Source organism: Perna viridis, chromosome 7 (assembly GCF_037379345.1).
Source record: "Perna viridis isolate PV_CMFRI_1.1 ecotype Kerala chromosome 7, ASM3737934v1, whole genome shotgun sequence".
Taxonomy (NCBI): Eukaryota; Metazoa; Mollusca; class Bivalvia; order Mytilida; family Mytilidae; genus Perna; species Perna viridis.
Window position 1 is genome coordinate 23649827 of NC_142451.1, and position 14038 is coordinate 23663864.

At 32.3% G+C, this 14038-nt stretch overlaps 1 protein-coding gene across 2 annotated transcripts in view; it reads right to left on the reverse strand.

Annotated features, from left to right (window-relative positions):
- LOC148611891 (uncharacterized) overlaps positions 1 to 14038 on the reverse strand; it is a 40834-nt gene that overhangs the window by 18214 nt on the left and 8582 nt on the right. For both annotated transcript variants that reach the window (XM_088592879.1, XM_088592878.1), the window contains 5 exons: positions 11987 to 12112; positions 5047 to 5137; positions 4350 to 4411; positions 4024 to 4086; positions 1084 to 1171 (listed from right to left, as the gene is read on the reverse strand). In XM_088592879.1, the coding sequence (XP_088449005.1) occupies positions 1084 to 1171; positions 4024 to 4086; positions 4350 to 4411; positions 5047 to 5137; positions 11987 to 12112 (430 nt within the window). The remainder of the gene's footprint in view (positions 1 to 1083; positions 1172 to 4023; positions 4087 to 4349; positions 4412 to 5046; positions 5138 to 11986; positions 12113 to 14038) is intronic.

Below are 14038 nucleotides of genomic sequence, written 5' to 3' on the forward strand. Positions count from 1 at the left end.
TCTGGAGCAATGAATTTGTTGATTTTAACATCCTTATTAAATCTCCAAGAGACTTTTTCACACGAAACGGTGAAGAAATGTTATAGAAATGTTATGGACAGACATGTGCAATTCGAATTCTGTCCTCCCGTCCTCTAACTAACAAGGGAAAGCAGTGAGCTTTAAGCCCCATGCAGCTTTAAACACTTATTTTCCGGATGCGATGGACAGCTACTTGTGCAAACGGGTCAATACAGATTGATTTATCATTTATCTTATCAAGAAAACCTCTCCGTCAACGATTTCATCGATTCTACTAAATGTTTAGTTGCAGCAACTAGTATCGACGATACGTTCGACACAAATCTTGGTCCAAATTCCTTAGCAAAAAAATCTGATGTGCGATTAGTTTTTTTTGTCTTCCTATATCACCCATTTATTGTGATCTATTAGGTTTCAAGGTGAACAATCATTTTTCTTTGACAAATGCTTGCTGTTCGGGGCTTCAATCAGTTGCGCCTTGTTTGAACAATTTACATCGTTTTTTTCACAAGGCCGTAGTTAAAAGTCAACCAGATCTATTAATCAATTTTTGGGTAAGATGATTTTTTGTTTCATGGCAAGGAAAGTACTGAACAAATTTTAAATCTAAGACTTTCGAAAGGGTTTGTAAACAACTAGGATGCCAGTGGCAGAAGCACCTACAACAAAAATAACCTTCTTAGGTATTGAAATTTATAAAATATTTTTAAAATGACGCTAAGAATATCGAAAGATAAGCTCGATGCGGTTTACAGGAAATGAATTCACAATCAGTCGCGAGAAATTAACATTACAAGAAATGCAATCTTTGTTAAGATTATTAAAGTTTGTTTGCAGTTATAACACCAGGTCGCGCTTTCTCTCTCATAGACTCCACGATAGGAATAAAAAGAAACATCATATAATAAGAATCATTTTATCAATGATAGCTGACCTCAGGGAATATATCTAAAAACTTATATTGTATTAATACATTTTTTGGATACATATTTGCATTTCTAATTCACGCCAGGAGTCCGTATGTTGATAAAAAATATATCAAAACAATAGATGGATATTTACCTGCCATATCAACACACTGCGTTGATTTGCAATAACATCCATGTATATTGAGTACAGTGTCATCTCTACAAAGGCCAATACTTTTGTCCTGAAATATTTTAATAAGATTTGTAGTGTGTATTTCTTATTGCATCATTATGGTATTTGTGACACCATTTGCAAATATGATACCATATACAAATTGAAAGCATACTCGAAGGGTCTTTCAGGTGGCTTTTTTAACATTACCACAAGTCATAGTCGGTATTTATCATTTATTACTTGAATTATTATTACAACACGATTCGTGATGTTTAAACACTGTTTTGTCAATTCAAACTCCCATTTTGATAAATATCTATTTTACCACGTGAATTCAGTGTTTTTATGTTAGACATCTCGTACAAACGTCAACGTAAATGAAAGAGGGATCTTTTAATGATGTTATCAGCACAAACCAGGCCGTTATCAATTTGAATCCTAATTTCATCAACAGTATAAGGAAAACCAGTCTTGTTACTAGTTACTGCTATACGAAAGGACATATATTGAAAAAGATATGAATAAAAGTATAACAATTAAGAAATATAAATTAATTTTAAAATCAGCATAATAATGAGGAAAAAAATATTGACACCCTAAACCAAGAAAAGTCAAAGCGTCAGCAGTGTGTTAGCGCTGATTTTTACACGATTAAAATATAATGCATATTTGACGAAACATAGTTATTTACAACTCGAGAAACAACCGCGACAGAATACGTTTTAAACCAGAGCCATGTTCACCACCGGCATAGACACGACAAAAGCAAAATAAATATTCAAAATTTCACAAGATTTCGATAAAAAAAAACTTAGAGTAAAAAGTGTCATAAAAATAAATGAGTAAAAATCGTAAACAGTAAGTAAATTACTTTTGGTAAACGAAAACGATCATGTTAATATATCCGATAAACAAGTACAAGTAAAATTGAACTTGTTGAAAAGCTGATTGACGAAATGGTAAACTTAGGTCAATGTATTGTCATCGGAAAGCCGTCGAATACTCGACACACTTTAATTTTCCCCATGATTATTACATCTAGAAAAAACCGTTTGTAGTTACACATTTGACGAACTATGTTATTTTTTCACGATTATTTTATTTAATGTACACCCGAGATCCTTTCAATTAAAGATCGTAGCTTTATCCAACTATTATTTCGCCCATGTTTTGCTGCTAATTTACAACTATTGTTCAAAAATGATTTTCCTGATCTTAATTAATTCACAATATCAATAAACAAAAGTGTTCACTTTTCCACCCCAACAAAACAAAACACGAACGGGATTTCTGTAGTTCTCGTCGAGATAAGTGTCTATCTGGGAATGCTAGAAAATGCTATGACATCTAACACTTTCGTTACATGCCCAGTCTAAAATGCATGAAACGCCCATCAGTAGACTATTTGATCACTCAAAAAAATCAAATCATTTATAGAGGCCCTCCGTTCGTTATACTTGCAAAGTGCTCATTAATTATTTCAAGATATATTTAAACTAAAAACCACATAGACATTTTTCGAGTTCAAAAATTCAAATAAGGCGCTGTAATGTAAAAATGACTCTTTTATAACCCGGTTATAAATATCATATCATCATTTATTTTTTAATGGTTAAAGATAAAAAGCTGAAACTGCCAAACTCATTATTAGCTTTTTTGTTTTTTTTTTTTATAATTCTTCATATAAGATGTTATGATACTACCTAAGCCTAATGAGACGTTTAGGCTTTAAAATAAGAAACATTTCATCAATTGAAAGTTCATTTTGTGTTTAATGAACCTCAATATATTAGTTTTTTTCCAATTCTTATAAGTAGTTGTCGTACAGCTTCAACTAAGTGCCTTTTGTAGGCTTTATCATCAATTAAAAGTATCAGTCCATCTGTCATTTTTTCAACATGTTAGCTTAAAACTTCAGCACAACTAAGAGCCAATGGTGACGCTTGTAATCGGTAGGATGATGTCAACAATTGTAAGTATTTTTTTAATCATATATGTATCTCGTGAAGTAATATTTTGTATTTCAAGATTTTGCTGTTCAAAGGTAATCAGTTTTATTAGGGGAAGTACTTTGTACCAAAGATACAAACTAGAGGGAAATCTTATATTAGACAACATGGGAGCACGCACCTAAATGCAACACACAGAGAACACATTTAATCATGCAAAACAAAAGAATCGAAAGGTAGTCATATATTAAAACAATCTTCGGACGTACAAATTCGATCCGGTACTAAATTAAGTAGGGCTAAAAAAGGGATGCTACATTTGTGTTTATTTATCGAACTTTGAGATATATTATATAAGTAAAATGAGATTCCCCTGTATTTTATAAATAGACAAAGTGGCCGTGTTTATTGTCTTTTTTTCAATCTCATAGTTTAACACAAACACAGAACATAGACTATTACACAGAAAACTTTTTTTTAGATTTTATCGAAAATATTTGAGTGGAAACAAGGATTTGCACTTAAGAGATTTTAACATGTGAATTCCTCTGGATAAAGTATGGCACTTTAGACTCCACCGACAATAATTAAATACCTTCTTAAACATCTACATATGATGCCCAACATTCCCTTAAAGAAGCGGACAAGAAGGAGTAGCGCTAATACGAGGATTTAACATGCAACCTTACTAGTAGTTAAGATTCCACCGAAACCTTCATGCACATTTACATACAATGCTCATTCTCCCTATAGCATACCATCAAAATCTCTAGCGTACATAAGAAGTTCAGCCACAAGAAATGTGGATAGACAAATGAACTGAGAGACATGACAAACAGGCAGATTGAAACCTATATACACTCCAAACCGTGCTTATGATGTATAGTAATTGAAATATGAGAAAAAAAAATCCAAAAACAAACATTACTAAGACATAATTGACGAACAAATTAAAATTTAAGTAACTTACGGCGTGATCGTGACAAGAAGATACAACTTTATGATTAATCCGATATACATGACATATTGACTCCTGAAATAGAGTATATCAATTGGTATAATAAGGAAGAAGAAAAAAAGGAAGTAAAATACACTATCACTGAAAACAGTTGCCCATGAGGTATGTTGTATTTGTATATTGAATTGTGAAATGTGCAAAAAATACGTCTGATACTATTACATAAATTGATGTACAACAGTCATGTGGGAAGTACCAATTACCTCTCCTAAACAAGCACAATTAAATTAAAATATTATGGTAGTTCCAACCAAAGTAATGTTAGACGTGTTACAAACCGGTTTACATGTCTCATCAATACACCAATAGGGCATAGGTAGTGTCTCCAGATACTGTTTATCTAAATATTAAAAGCAAGACGATAATGATAATTAAAATGTTTATTATAATTAGGATATACAATATGCTGGTTATCACAAAAGCATTTAAAACAGAAAGCGTAAGAGAGAGAGAGCAAGTCATCCAAATCAGAATAAATTCGGACTTACACAACATCGTACACCTTTATTTCTTCCATTCAATTGCTAAACGAACAAATGAAAAAAATAACAAAAAACAACTAAAATTGTTGAAAAAAACTTCCTTCCATGATATTATTATTTGCTACATTTTTATGGAAATAGAAAGGCGACAGTGCAAGGGAAGTTCACAGTTTACCTTTGTATGAAGAATATTGTGTACATATTATTTTCTACATTCAATCGTTAGAATGATTATTTTTGAATAAGGGATATTATTTCAATAAAAAATTTTCGGTGCAGATATTGCTATAAAACAAATAAGTCGGGATAGGAAAATAAACAAATAGTGGGTTAAAGGTTAAAGGCTTAAAATCACAGAAATATGATAAAGCATCTTACTTTTCATGACTTAATCATAAATCATTTTTTTTTCTCTGATTTAAAGCATAAAACTCAGTTTTAAATACATTGAGTCAAACTGTTTAAAATAATGAAAAGAATCAATCATACTCACGATTTTCTTTCAGATGATTGACACATTCCTCTGAATTGCAATTGCATGTATTGCCAGGAAGTGGAAGTCGCCAATGTTCATGACAAATACCCTAGATAAAGGATGATATTATAACATTTAATTTGAGATCCTTCCTATATTATATGTTGTCCTAATAGGCAGGGATTGTGAATCAACAGAACACCATTCACCGTTCAAGTATATCTAAACAAAACAATGCGACATCAAATAAGTAGCTACCGAGGTGTGTACATGTACTGATCTACAAGAAATATTGCTCATTGAGGTACTCTTTCTTAACGTTGCAGTCAACGGAGAGCAATAAGAGGTCAAAATCAGTTCGTTTATAATTTATCGATAAAACTTTTCTCATTCGAAAATACATATTTGTTTTGTTTTTTTTTTGGCCACCAAAATTGTATGTAGTAATGATGTTATAAAATTGTATATTTTTGGAAGAAACTTTACTTTCACTTTTGCCTTTGGTATTTTTTTCGGTATGGTAAGAAAATGACTAACGTGATAATATAGATACGTATTTTTGTACGATATAAGAAGCTGTATAATGAAAAGTGTCAAGCGATGAATACGGTGAAGTATTCTTGTATATACGTTTTTTTTACTTTGAATTTTGAACTTCCAAATAAGACATTCATATAGGGACGTATTGCAGCCTAAGCCGCATAAAAATTTTTTTGAAGATTTAAATTTTAGGAAAAGTTAGAAGATGTGTTAACCTGCATAACGAGTAAGCTTGTGACTAAATTGGTGGAATTTATTTTCATATAAGTATGATATACATGAAATACAAATGTAGAGACTGGTGAGCCACCAGCATAAAAATATATGTGTATGTTAAACATTTACAAATAGACACTTGGATACTTATTCGGATTGTTTACCAAACTTCACAATGTAAAAAACATAATGAAATAGGTACAAAAGTTAAACGAATTGGTCACAGTAACCAACACAAACTAAACCAAATATCAACAATAAAAATTAAGTTCAACAATCTAATAATGGCCTATAAATATTTTATAAAAGGTCTCAGTATCGTATTAATTTTCCCATGTACTTCTATAGTGAAGTGCATATTTTTAGGATTTAAAACAAAATATTTTTTAAAACTTTCACTTGTGTAGCATTTTTAAGGACATGTGAAAAAATAGTTTCCTACAAAGAAAATAGGGTGAGTCCACGACGATCGGACAGAAAAGTAGCCTTGAACTATAAGTAACCAATTTCCCTACTTTCACTTTCGTTTTGCACTCACCAAACCAACCTTTTCAGTGGAACATTTTTATGTTATTATGTAAGATTTTCTTTAAAAAAAATTCTTCATCTTACAGTGTGATGTTTGCTCTATTTTATAAGTCATCGTTCATATCTATTGACAAAACATTAGTTTGTAGAGAGGCAAAAAGAAAATGTCCTACATTTTTATAGCATCCATGTTTTGACGTACACCCGCTCAGGGATATGCAATACGATACTGATTCCAAAACAAAATGATACATGAATTCAAAACAAACAGCAATTGTTTCCCTAAATAACTATTACAAAAAAAAACAAGTATGAAGGCGCATTTTGGCGTACTTGTGACTTTTTAAGTCAAGGAGCCACTGTGAGAACTTGTAAGTTTGCAAGCAACTATTTCGTGGCGATATGATACAAAGGATATGTTTTGCTCTCAACCAGATATTATAAGTCAAGGCGATGTCAACAATCTCTACCAAGAACTCTATGTTTGTATCTAGGTGTACCATCTTTAAAAAAAAAAACAACGATGTATGATGTTTTTAAGTCGGGACTTAAACCTGAGTATGTGGAATAGAAATATACAGAGTTGAAAAATCATAAGTGAAATGTATGTATTATTAAGTGAATTTTGAAGTATGTATATCATAAACTAATTAAACCCAACACAAGACATGGGTATGTTGGTCATTGATTCGTCTTTATGTCGTTATTTGTCTTTATAGTATTATTCAAAGAAGCGTCGTCGTTTTTTTTTATTACCGTGGATTTTATTACTTTTGTTGAATTTGTTTAATTTGTCTTACCCTTAGAAATCGTGCATTGATAATGTGAACGTATTTCAAGAAGTGACCCGACACCGCAGTCCGTTTTCTATTTAAAGTCCATCAAAGAATAATCAAGGGAACAAAGATTCGAGGAAAATAACCAAACAAAACAAAACAAAACAAAACAAAATGACGCGTACAGATTTTTGTATCGAACTTGGATATCAGACATTATATTTTTACTATTCAGACTGTTGCCTTAAGTTCGTCAGTTCATTAATTTGTATGAGAACCACTCGTGTCCGTTACAAACATCTAAATGAAACAACAATGTTGTCTTCCGTCTAATAAAATTACGTAATTGAAGAATAAATGTCCATTATTTGCAGCAAATGAATATGTGTAGACCGCCATGTCGGAACACGGAATAATTGAATTATGGGTTTCAAAGTCTATAGAATAGCTTTAAAGAAGACTGAAATGATTATTCAATAGAACATTCGAACCATGTTCAAATTGGTCAAGTGGTGTACATTAAAATGATAACATTGAAGTATCAGTTTGACACCTATGTTCTATTCTAAGTAACAGTGGCCATGTTTGTCAGTGAACACCAGTTCTGGGCAAGATATCTTGGGGAACATTCATGCCAAATTTGATTCCAACTAGTCCTGCAGTTTCTGGAGAAAATACTTTTAGAAATAATAACAGGTTAGTGGTCAAATAATTACTTTTTCATGTGGGATGAAATAATAAAGAGCTTAATTTTTTGCTGACTGCTAAAGTTTTGGTGCATATAATCTAAAACTGTAAGAATGGTAAAAATAACGAAAGGGGGTCATAATTCTAAATGGTAGATGAGTCATTTTGGAAGTATAAAGGGAGATAGATCTCGCGAACTGAAAAGCATAAGAAGCCTTAGTTTTCTTCTTTCTGTTACCTAATTTAAAATTTACACGAAAAACTGGTGTCCAGAAACTTTGACATATTTTTAGAAGGACTTCGTTGTTTTGACAGATTAAATATCAAAACGCAAATAGTAAGAACAATAGTAAATCAAAATTTAGAAAAAAGAAAGAATATGGTAAATCGCAACGAATGCACCTTTTTATGACCAAAATACAAGGTAATAAAGTCCTTCATGGGTCCTTAAAAGGTTTTCATTCAGTGTAAACATACCTTTAAATGACAGTAAAAGTGACATCTTTTTAAATTTTGAAATTAAATAATTAGAAACGATCAATTGATTTTTGTTTGTGCTATTCAATACTTAGATTCTTTAATTCAAAACTTCAATGGTGCCGGTAAAAGATGTTCCTCCTCGGTTATTTTGCGAAGTTTTTTTTTCTTTTTGTCTAATCTAGATAAGTTTAATGCTCAAAACAGGGTCAGTTTATTCACTATATTTGGAAAAAAAATAGTTCTGCTTTAATTTTGTACTGTTAGGATTCCACGTTTTTCCGAATTCCTTTATTTAACGATGAATATTACTTAAAATACCTACATTACATACGATGGGGACATAACTTTTTGTAGGTTTAAACGGGCCTGAAGTTGGCTTGCCTGTCAACTGCTAGTAGTCATCAGTTTGTACATTTTTTTAATTTATATTCAGTTTTTATATTTCCGTTGAAGCAAGGGACTCAGACTTTTATGAACTTATTTTAGGTGTACTTAATCGGGTAATATATTTTTCCACAGTGGCACTTTTCGCGCCTGTCCCAAGTCACGTATTTCTGGCTTCTGTATGTCTTAATTCGTTTTCACCTTTGTTCATGTTTATGTTTCTTGAGTATATAGAGGCAATTCTATATCTGCAGCTGTGATTTGATGATTTCCTCGTTGAAGACCAATGATTTGCCTTGAGCTGACATTTTCATCCCAGTGGTGTTGTTGTCTGTTTGACATATGCACTATACCTATTCTCGTATATAGTCTTAAATTAAGTAATCAATATAGAAATACATGACTTGATTTGTATGTGTTTTAACGCATCCCCTGTAAAAAGTGAACTTATTCAGAAGATCTTTAGTATCCTTTTTTAAGATATATTGATATATCAGTTTAGATAAATACGGAATTGCATTCACACAAATTTGGGTGTTGCATAAATTTCCTGTAATCATATTTATTTTTGAAGACTTCCCGTCGTATCCACTAACAATAAAAAAAATGAATCATTTGCATACTAAATTGCTCGTACATGTAGTACCAATCGACAAAGGCGACAATTTCCACCCTCCAATTGTGCACTTCGCCTACCGATATGAACTGTCTTTCTCTTTTTCTTTGAGCAACTTGGTGGGTGTATCTAGAAAGGCAGAGGACGCTTATCCTACCGGTGCACCTGGTTTTTAGTGGTGCCGAGATGCTCATTTACTTTTGTTACTTTTTATGTATTATTTTAGTTACTTTATGTTCTTTGTTGTGTTTGTTTGTTTTCCATGTCTGGTATTTGTCCCTGGATTACATTCTTTTGATAACCACTAGAATATTGGTTCCCCTGTTTACTCTCTCACATATGGGAAGACGGATTTTCAGTTAGACTTCACGTCCTACAGGATTGACAACACACCAAGCTGGACACTTTCTAAATACATTGGTGTATCTTATTTGACATACTACGTCAGAGTAACTACAAAGATGTATGTATTATGAATCTTCAGAATGCAAACATTTTTTTTATTGCAATTGTATCATACTACCATTAGGTAAAGGTAATAAACTTTGACAGATATACATTATTCTTGATAAAATCTCATGAATTTAACCTTGATTTATTTAGTTTTTAATTTTTACATTATTTATTAACGTAATTATCAAGTTTAAGATCAACAAATTATCGTACAAAAGGTTGTGGTATTAACTCTTAAAGAAGTGTTATAGATCTTTTACATTTAATTCATCTATTTTTGGTGATTTTTGTCATAGCCATATTATTTACAACATTTAACTTCTTGAATTAAATTATATCGTCCATATGTGAATCACACATGGAGTTATTTAGTTGTCTTGATGGGACGTCTGTTTGACTCTGCCTGACTTATAGCTGATCTGATCCGAAAGAAAGAATATCGTTTATCTAGATCCTTTAATCTCAGTTTCCGCTATATAGATGTCATATTAGCTTTAAACAATCCTAATTTCGGGGATTTCATACATCGCATCTACCCCAAAGAACTTGAGATAAAGGATACTACAGACACTGTTAAGTCAGCCTCATATCTTGACCTACACTTAGAAATCGATGGTAAAGGAAAACTATTGACCAAACTTTACGACAAACGTGATGACTTTTCATTCAAAATTGTCAACTTTCCTTTAATCTGTGGCAACATCCCTTCAGCACCTGCCTATGTAGTGTTCATATCACAACTCATACGTTATGCCAGAGCTTGCCGAAACTAAGCAGACTTTTCGTATCGCGCTAGAACTCTAACAAATAGGCTTCTGGAACAGGGTTATGTTGCTATAAGATTGAAGTCATCACTACAGAAGTTTTTTGGTCGTCATCATGAACACGTGGATCGGTGTGGTGTGGTGCATCCATCTGCACCATGAAAACTGATTTATTCAACGGATCATAGTTTTCCCTTCCTTGTTTATCTACCCCGGACTTGACTTTTTTTGAGCAACTCAGCGGGTGTCTCTAGAAAAGCAGAGGACGCTTACCCTACCGGTGCACCTGGTCCATGCTCCCAGTATTGTTTGTTTAATTGCACAAAAATTCATAATACTGGTTGGTCAATTGACCTCGTGTGACAAAAGTATTACAGAACTTGAATTGGGAAACGTCCCTACCCTACCGGTGCACCTGGTCCATGCTCCCAGTTTTTAGTGGAGTCCGAGTTGCTCATTTGCTTTTGTCACTTTGTATTTATGATTTTATTTACTTTATGTTCTTGGTTGTGTGTGTCTGTTTTCCATGTTTGGCCTTTGTTCCTGGATTGCATTCTTTTGATTACCGCTATAACCTTGGTTCCCTTGATTACTCCTATATTACAGCCGGTAGTATATTACTAAACTTTACTCACTTGCTGTATGACGGATGACGCTGACAGAGCAGGACATGCTTACCCTTCCCAAACACCTAATATCACTCCTGATTTTTTGTGGGATTTATTTTTACAAGTGTTTTAGGTTTTGTTTAAATTCCCGCTTTTTTATCTTTAGTTATATACTAAATTATATTTAGTTTTTTTGTTGTTGCTAAATTGTGTAAGTAGATTGTGTTTATTTCCTATTTCCATGTTCTTACCATTCACACTGATTTTGCTGTATCTGAATTATCATATTTTTCACAGATATTTAGTGACAATATACGAACATATACAGTCTTTAGAGTATCATTTGCACAATTGATCCGTAACTATCGTGCAAGTGACTTTAAAGAGAGTGTGTTTTTGTAGGGCGATGGTATTGTCAAATAAACTTGTAATTCAGGGGTATGTTTAACCTCCAGAAATGTTTTGATCGTCTTCACAATTAGATTGACAGATATGGGTTTTCTATCTCACAGACGGAACAGGATACTTTTAGTTAGATTTCACGTCTTCCCGGATTGAAAACCTACTGATCCTGACGTTTATCTGAGCTAACCTACTTGCAAAGTATCGGGTTATTTTTGCCTCAGATTTTGTTTGTCATTCTCATGTTTTTTTGTGAAAGTTCATATTGTAAGGTGGTTCAGTTACTTGTCACAGTGTGACAAAATATTTGTTTTGCATTTATCATGTATTGTAAAATTTTATAGACACACAATTTCTTACTATGTTTTTTGATGTTAGAGAATAGTGATGTTGGTAAATTCCTACGACAAACCCTGAATATGTATTTGTATAAAAAACATCTTTTGTTGTAAAAGAAATTAAATTATCGTTCAACATGTTTTGTTAGGAATGATGAATACTTACGTCAGTAGTTTCTTTAATGCATCTACCATGCAGATGTCCATTAACATTTGTCATTTCACATGTATGGTATGTATTGTAAAAATGGTGATGATGCTCTGTATCTCGTTTTACTATTGGTATGTCTTCCTGCAAAGCAGAATTGTATCTTACGTAAATTTTGCCTAGTCCGACTTTTTGCAGTTAAACCACAATAAGACAACCCAACAAAACATTAAACAAAGATGAAACACAAAACAAACAAAACATACCGCCGCCAAAAAAAAACCAAACAAAAAAACAAACAAAAACAAACAAACAAAAACAAAAAACAAACAACCGAAAAATTAATGTATTATACACTTTGGCCCGGAGCAGTGCCTAAGTCGCTGAGCATGGATTGGCCGTTATGATTTTATTGCATTTTTCATAATTTGCTATGCAAAATTGATATTTTAGATTTGATTAAACGTCACGCTTTTTATCCATTACGTTTTCTGACAACATGATTTACTTATTTCTTTAGGTTGTACAAATTAGCAGTTTTCATCTTATATTTAGATATTTTGGAACTAAGCCTTGCATAGTGGATCTTTGTTCATGTATTGCTATTTCTTTTCGTTGCATATCAATTTTGTACGAACCCCGAACGGATTTCCAAATATATAAAATATAAGATCATGACGTCATCTAAGGAATTTGGCATAATGTTTTGTAAAATAATAATTTTTTTTTTTCGAAAAATACTTTAATATCACAGAAAACAAACAGATTAGTTTAAGGAAACGACTATACAATTTGGCGATATCATGTGCCAAATGAGTTTGACTGAGAAAACGGGAAAGGGTCAGTACAGTTGTTTTCTGTTACACGTTCGTAGTACTCAGTTGGTGATGCATATGATTGTAATACTGAACCTTACGGATATGTTAATTCTCCATATTGAAACGCAGTGAAACTCATTTGTATTATGAAGATTAAGTTTATAAACTGTGAAGAAGATTCATTTATCAATGATGCAGAATAATAAAATAAAGGCTTTTCACTCTTTACCATAGTCCGAAATTTCTGAAAGGGAAATTCGATTCAGAAATAGCTGTAATGCATTCTTCACATATACGCTTTTCTTTACGAAAACTACGAATAATCCATTCATAGTCGTTTGGAAGCATTCGTGTCTAATTTGCCAGCATCCGTAAAGAAGTCTTACATTCTCATGGGCATTCGTAGACTTCCTTATTGAGTTGTGAAGGTGTAAAAGTTATGACATGCAATCCATTTTTGCACGAATGCCCACGAATTCCTTATCACTTTGACAATCGTAAAGAGCTAATAAACCACTCTTTGCAATTCACAAGGCATGACCAACCGATCGCAACAACCTGTTAAGCATTCGCAAGAATATTGAGGTAATCGTCAACGATTGTATTACGATTTTTTACGAATGATTTTGAGGAGCCTTTGGTCGCTTTTTGCTTATGCTTATTTGAAGACAAAACACAAAATCATGCGTACACTTTGCGAATATAAAAAAGTACTTTGTTTAAACGTTTAAGGTTAGCTTTGTGTACCGGTAAGAGAAGCAGTCAAGAGAAGTTTTGGTATGATATCATTTTTTTTTTATTTTGTTAAACATGTTAATTCTTCTTGAATGATAAAATGAAGAATGTATGAGTCGCATGGAAATATATATGTATTCATATTGGCCCTTAAGTGTCATTTTCAAAAAGTAAAAATGTTTTTTCATCAAATATTGGCAAAAAAATAATTACCGAACCGTCAAATTACATCTTTGATAAATCCAAGGAATAAAATAACTGTTTGATTTGTATGGAGGATAGCATCATTTATTTTCACTCTGGATCATTTCTTTCATATATGCAATAGTAATTTTATTTACCAACAATAAATGAAGATTTGATTGAATGGTGAATATTGGATCATCATATCCCACTAATTTGGGAATATCAGGAATTAACTGAAATTGTTGATCATAATGTGGTTGGAACCCTGTTAATAAAACATTTGTCTTTTGCTAAGATTGATTTTTGTACTGAATTTAACTTTACTTTAATA